Raw genomic sequence first — 6,929 nt, forward strand, 5'->3', positions numbered from 1 at the left:
GCTGGAGAGGTTGTGGGGAAAAGGGAACACTTCTGCATTGATATTGGGAATGCAAGCTGGTACAGCCCCTTTGGATGTCAGTGTAGCGATTTCTCAGAAAATTAGGAAACAACCTTCCTCAAGACCCAGTAATGCCACTTTTAGGTATATATCCAAAGGATGCTCAATCGTGCCACAAGGACATGTGCTCAGCTATGTTCATAGCAGCCTTGTTTGTCACAGCCAGAACCTGGAAACAGCTTAAATGTCCCTCGATCGAAGAATGGATAAGAAAAATGTGGTCCATTTACACAATGGAGTACTACGCAGAAGAAAAAAAATAATGACAGCTTGAATTTTGCAGGAAAATGGATGGAGCTAGAAAACATTATTTTGAGTGAGGTAACCCAGACACAGAAAGACAATTATCACATGTACTCACTCATAGGTGGTTTTTAAAGCCAGCCTACAAACCACAATCCCAGAGAACTTAGACAACAATGAGGACACTAAGAGAGACTTACATAGATCTAATCTACGTGAGAAGTAGAAAGCAGAAAAAGACAAGATCTCCTGAGTAAATTGGGAGCATGGGGACCTTGGGGGAGGATTGAAGCGGGGAGGGGAGAGGCAGGGAGGAAAGCAGAGAAAAATGTTGAGCTCAATAAATATCAATAAAAAAAGGAATTAAAGCTGAAAGAAGAAAGGCACTTAGGTGCCGAAAAGCATGCTCAGATGCCCTCCTTGGATGACCAGTCTTTAGAGTTAGTATATGATAGAAATTGACATCTATTTTTCTCAAGATACTCTTGTTACATTTTCTGTATCACCAGTGGCTAAAATGATTTTTTCATTGATTTAACCAAATAAATAAAAAAGTACAAAAAAAATTTCATCTTATCGTGAGTCAGAACAGCATCCTGAACACATTTACAGTTTACTAAAAGAGTTGGACCTAAGTCTCATTCAGAGCGCTCATCTTCCGCTGCACCCCAAACTTGGCACCTAATAACCATTTGTGCCTGACTCAAGTTCCTGGGAAACAGGTTCTGAGAAACCCAGACTCCTCAGTCCCCACACAGAAATGTGCAGCGTGACTTCCTGCTTTGTTATGATATGATTGAGTACTGATTTTGGCATCTGTAACCTGCTTAGCAGATATTCAAGGGCTATTTTAGGGTCACCTGACTGCCTAAGCTTGGCAGGGCAGAACAGCTCTCTCTGGTTCCTGTCTCTTGCTTGCCGCAGATCATCAAGGACTTCTTGCCTTGTTCACCCTTCAAAGCCCTTCTTGCACCCGCCTCTAGGCTGTGCATCTCTGATTCGGTTGGAGATAGCTGTCCTGCAAGCAGCTTTCATAAATTTGACTAATATATGAGTCTGAGGGTCTTTCTTTTCCCGGTGGTCCTGATGCTATAACAATGGCATAACCTTAATTACTTGTCCACGTGTTGTGAAACTGTAGAGTTCTTGTCTGCCATTGGTTCTAGGAAGGCTTTATAGGTGCTTGGGTTTTTTGTTTGTTTTTGTTTTGTTTTTTAAGTACTTTTATATTTTCCCCTCCTTGGTCCCCCGAGAGTCTAACAGTTACATTCCAGCAGGAGATGGTCACCATAATAAAGTTTACAGTCACCTCAGATGGTGAACTTAGAACTTAGTGATAAAGGCAGAAGGGGAGATGCAGTGTGCCAATAATTCTTACATGTTAACTCTGCAGCTACAACTTACAATACAAAAGACACCTGCTCCCCTGTAGAACTGGGAGTCAACAAACGGCTGCTTTTGCCTAGGGGGCAGCAGAGTAAGAAGAGAGAAAGAGATGATGTTGTTCAATAGTACAACATGGGCAGAAGACTTGCAACCAGGACCAGCGATGGCAGGCTGGAACATTATATTCCAGAGAGGTGAGATATGGGGAAGGGGCCATGTACCTGGGTGATGCTAAGGTCTTCATTGGCCACCTCAGGAAGGGGAAGCATCTCTGACAAAAGGGGGCTGCTTTTATTTGTTTCTTGAGTTACCTAATATGAATGTCCCAAGCAAGTGTGAGAGAGTGTGTCTATGTGGACAGGGTGAGGGGACAGTTGGGAAGAGTTCTGTGGTGGGGAGGAGGGAGACCAGGAAGAGGGAAATCAAAGATGGGGAAGAGGGAGCAGAGCTGCCAGCAGAGGGGTGGATGGTATTAGACAAGGTGGAATGTGCCCAAAGGAGGAGTCATCAGAGACGCCATGTTGGGCTGAATTTGAGAAGGATGGGTAAGTATCAGAATCCAGCCAAGCATCAATGGCATTCCTATCAAAGATGAGGGTCTGAAGATCAAATTTAGATCCGTTATTGAGAATGCATCCCAGAGGTGAGTTGGAGGGATGGAGAGTAGGAGAGCAGGATCCTAGAAGGCCATGGGTACCGCCTCCTGATGCTTTCCGCGGTGAGACGCTGTCCCCGTGCACTGACTTGGCTGAGATGTGACTTGGACTAGGGTGTCTTCTGAAAACAAGGACTCTCAGCCCACAGAGGTAAAGCAGTTTCTTCCCTGAGTCGTATTAGTCCTATTGGGTATGATCCCTCAAAGGGAGGCTCATAACTCCAATACCACATAAGCCATCTGCAGGAGAGCTGCCTGCAGCTTTGCCTCCAAGTGCCCCTCCCTCCTCTGGCCTGGCCTGAAGGCACCGCCACCCTCCACAACGCAGTTCACCAGCTGCTCCTCTTAGACCTCCGCCTACTTCGCGGATTTTATGTAGATGTGATTTCCTAGAAGGTGATATTAGATGCTAATCATCTCTTGCATCTGAAATGCCAATCGTAAGTAAAAAATTAAGTGCTAAGGGCTTTGAAAAATTGAAATCAGTTTGCTGCAGGGTCATCAGAGGTAGAAATGAACAATGAACAGGGAGACAGAGGGCATTTCCCAGACAAGGTTTTCATCAGGGGCTTTTACTTCAGAGGAAAAAGGGAAAGAGCAAGGAGGCTTGGGAGGATGAGGGAGGGGTGGCTCTGTCGTTTCCTACCTTTTAAGTACACTACGGAGGTGAGGTGCTGGCTCTTAGCAGACCGTCTTGACAAGGCCAGTGCATTCAAGAAGATACACAGAGGCCGCGCCGACTAATGCCGCTAATCAACTTAACCACATCGAGAAGGAACTGAAACCCGAGCAGTGAATTGAGCATGCCTGGGAGGGATCTTTATTTTTTTCTTTTTTAATGGGATTATCAGAAGTCAGAAGACCCACCCTAAATCTGGGCCACACCTTCTGGTGGCAGCCCACATAAAAGGACAGGAGAGAAGGAAGCCTTTGGTTTTTGCCTGCTTGCCTGCACTCTCACTGAAAACCTTCATCTCCCCTGTTCCTGGGACATTGCTTTGCTGATAATAGAACCTACTTCTTCAGAATTCCAACCCAGCTCTCTAGGACCTCCCTGGGACTCTAGCATCAAAAGGTGACGCTTTGGGTCTTGTGGACAACTACTGGATCCTTGCCTTTCCACCAGGAGACAGCCACTGCTGGACCGCTCGGACCACAGCCTGTAAGTCATTCTAATTTAACCCTCCCCCCCCTTTTTTTTCTACCATGTGTAGCTGCTTTGGCCAGGATTCGGGATACAGTTACCTTGTTTTTTCCACTTCAGCTTCTAGAATGAGTGTGCTACAAAAGTAAAAGCAGAGTAACTAAAAATACAGACCCACGAGCTCTCTCTCGGCCCTGTTTGTACAGAAAGTAGATGCTCCCCATTGTCTGTCACAAGGAACGGAGTAAAATACACACAAAAAAGCCGTCATTCCTCAAAGCACACCACAGGGTGATCACGCTGCCCCCTTCTCCTTCCTGTAAGCTACACACTCAGGATCACTGATGTCATTCCTTCTCCCTAGTGGAGAGTGAGCTGTCGCCTCCAGCCTCTGGGGATTCCTTTGATGGCTTGAAAAGGCCTAGGAGGCCCTTAGAGAAAACCTGAAACCATTATTTGTTCTTAACTCCCCAGTCCCTAGGATACACAATTTACAAACATTAGGAAGTAGTTTTCTGAGAAATGGACCCCACTGGGGAGAAGGCGGGCCCACTGTGCAGGCGCCTCCAGACTCCTCAGCCTAGGTCACATTTCCCAATTCCGTCTTCATTCACAGCTCTTGCCTCAAAAGCCAAGCCATGCCAAAGGAGCAGCAAGTCATGGGTCCACTGAAGGGTCCCCACAGCTCAACTTCTGCACCAACCACCATGATCAACATGCCTGCTGAGATCTCCATGCCCGATCACGTGATCTGGTCCACATTCAATGCACTCTTCCTGAACTTCTGCTGCCTGGGTTTCATAGCATATGCCCATTCTGTGAAGGTATTGTATGCGGACCTCAAGCTTGACTTGTTCCGATGGTACCTGGGGTGTGTGATCTGTGTCAGTGTGTGAGAGTTTATATGTATCGTCGTGTGTGTGTGTGTTGGGGAATATCCATGTAGTCACAAGGGAGGTGCCTGGAGATCCCTGGGTCAGGTTATCTCTATTGTAGCCTAGCATCTAGAAATTTTTCCTTACATCCTCAAGACTAGGACTCTAGGCTGGGTAGAAAGTGCACAAGGAAACCGTGGGGTGACGGCCAGTGCTGGGTCTCTGAAGAGTCTTGAGTGTGTGAAAGTGGAGCATGGTCCCTGGCCCGAAAAGTAAAGGACGCTGCTAGGAAGATGATGGGGGAACTGAGTAAGAGCACTTGTTTCTCAGTTCTCCAGCTCCAGGGCCACTGACTGACTGTCTGGTTTCCTCCAGTCCAGGGACAGGAAGATGGTGGGCGATGTGACTGGGGCAAAGGCCTACGCCTCCACTGCCAAGTGCCTGAACATCTGCGCCCTGGTCTTCAGCATCATCATGATCATTGTCTTCATTGCTCTTTACGCCAGCAAATTTAGTTATGGGGCCTTCTAGTCCTGCCTTGGGCTCCACTGTCTACGGCTGCCCCACACCCTGGTCTTGGGCCTGACACTTTACCCCACACATCAGCAGCTGTTAGCTCGCATCTGTTCACAGTGGAGTCAATAAAGTGCACGTATTGACAACTATGCTGTGACCCTCTGTTCCTGAACTAATCTTGAACTGAGTTCATCATGTATCTTTCCTGTCTGAGGCCAGCAGGGCATCCTCAGCTTGGCAGGTTTCTGGCCACCTGCAATGGGCAATAGTTGACCAGACTTCTTGTGCGGTGTGTGTGTGTGTGTGTGTGTGTGTGTGTGTGTGTGTGTGTGTGTGAGCGTGCAACTCTTCCCACTTCTGACTCCATGTTCCCAGAATACCCAGAAATGATACAGAACAATGATCCAGGGAGTGTCCAGTTCACTGATGTGTTACCCACCGAGGTGCCTATCCACCTTCTAGCCAGACAAACTGCATCTCAGGTTCTATAAGAACTGCAGAGCTCCTCTGAGCCCAGATGTAACACATTGGGTTCTGTGAGGAAAGCTCATCATCTCTTACCCTTCTCACTTCTGGCTTCCAGCAACAACACAAGCGCTTACTTCTGATTCCAGAGTGAGCTCTTTAGGATGAAGGCCAGGTTACCTGATTTGCTGAGCAGCAGGCAGAAAACCCAAAGGAAACTCTGCAAGCTTCTGGGAAGTTTGGATACCCTAGCTCCCCTAACCTGGGCAGTGCAGTAGTGTGTTTGTGCAGAGGGCCCTTCCACCCTCTCTCATGGCTCTTGCCACAATCAGAAGCAGGTGTGATGGCGGCCACATCCACACCTGCACCTCAAGTTTGCCAGTCCCCAGAGCAGTCCTGCGGGTTCATCTCAGGTGGCCTTCTCAAGAGCACTTGCTTCCAGTCACCAAGGTTAGTCCCTCAGAGTCCACCCAGCCTCCAGCCTGTTCACGCCCCTCCCCCCCCATGTCTACAGAACTTGCTCCCACACCCAGAAATTCCTTCCCTCCTAAACCGCCATGGTGGGTTTGAATGTACCCGGAATTCTTAGAGTAGCACAAGGGTCTGGGGGTCCCTTGGTGCCAAGGTGGGAAATGCTACAGTGGGCTCAACCAGGGAGCAAGCCAGCTGTTGACCAAAAGGGGTGAGGGATGCTTAGGTACAGAGTGACAGAGACCCTTACTTGTCCAGGACCCAAAGTTCCACCCAGCAGGAGAGTATAACCACCGATGAGGGATCTAGGTACCCGGCCCTCCCTTGAGGCCCAGCAGAGGAATAGCAGAGGGCAGGCTTCAGAAGTGTGGATACTCATCACCCTCTGCACTTAAGAGCTCTGTTTCCTAGGCCAGGCATTCCCCAGTACTTTTTTATGCCCCAGAAATTTCCCGTTCCTGAATGTTGGCTTTATGGGAAATACCTAGGTACTGAGGGGAAGCAATTAAATAACTGAAGGTCAAATTATACCACAGCAGGAAGAGGAAAGGGTCTGCATTCCCTGGCATGGGGCCCCTCAGGGCTGATGCTGGTTAACAGGCTCCACACAGCCACACTCAGAGCACCCCTAAACCCGCACCCCCTGAGGGGCCTCTCCTGGGCTGATCTGCCGCAGATATGAACTGAGGAGCTTCAGCTCCTTGTAAGTCAGGGAAAGGAGCTCAGGGTCCGGATGTTTCTGGTTGACTGAAGAGGGTCTATGCTGGGAAACTGGAAAATTCCAGTTACTTGGCTAAGCCTGAGAGTTCCTGGAAGGCAGATGTTGTCTTGACAGCTGTGAAACAAACATCGTTGAAGTGAAGCCTGCAGATGTCCATATGGGGAACTCTGCCCCATGGGACCAGTGAGAGCTGTCTTCAGACCGGCTGCAGAGATTCCTCCGTGGTTAAGAGCGCTTGTTGCTCTTCCAAAAGACCCATGTTCAATTCCCAATCCTACATGGCAGCTAACAACCATCTGTAACTCCAGTTCAAGGGGATCCAACACCCTCTTCTGGCCTTCCTGGGCACCAAGCAGGCACATGGTACACAGACATACGGTACACAGACATACA

At 48.5% G+C, this 6,929-nt stretch overlaps 1 protein-coding gene across 2 annotated transcripts; it reads left to right on the forward strand.

Moving 5' to 3' along the window:
• The first annotated feature begins 2,672 nt into the window (after positions 1-2,672).
• LOC101992208 (interferon-induced transmembrane protein 1-like) lies at positions 2,673-5,028 on the forward strand. Of its 2 annotated transcripts, none has more exons than XM_013347847.2 (4): positions 2,673-2,784; positions 3,371-3,506; positions 4,105-4,312; positions 4,739-5,028. In XM_013347847.2, the coding sequence occupies exons 3-4, from the start codon at positions 4,127-4,129 to the stop codon at positions 4,892-4,894; spliced, it is 342 nt and encodes a 113-aa protein (XP_013203301.1). In that variant the 5' UTR covers positions 2,673-2,784; positions 3,371-3,506; positions 4,105-4,126; the 3' UTR covers positions 4,895-5,028. The 2 variants fall into 2 exon arrangements, with proteins under 2 accessions (XP_013203301.1, XP_026637368.1); XM_026781567.1 differs by having other exon boundaries at positions 3,356-3,506; positions 4,739-5,003.
• Positions 5,029-6,929: the final 1,901 nt, after the last annotated feature.

This window comes from Microtus ochrogaster, chromosome 8, assembly GCF_000317375.1.
Source record: "Microtus ochrogaster isolate Prairie Vole_2 chromosome 8, MicOch1.0, whole genome shotgun sequence".
In the NCBI taxonomy this organism is placed as follows: Eukaryota; Metazoa; Chordata; class Mammalia; order Rodentia; family Cricetidae; genus Microtus; species Microtus ochrogaster.

Bases quoted from the DNA above. Each gene is read 5' to 3' on its own strand.
- LOC101992208 (XM_013347847.2), top strand. From the start codon at position 4,127: ATGCCAAAGGAGCAGCAAGTCATGGGTCCACTGAAGGGTCCCCACAGC. The intron at 4,313-4,738 runs GTATTGTATGCG...GGTTTCCTCCAG, and splicing joins CATATGCCCATTCTGTGAAG to TCCAGGGACAGGAAGATGGT.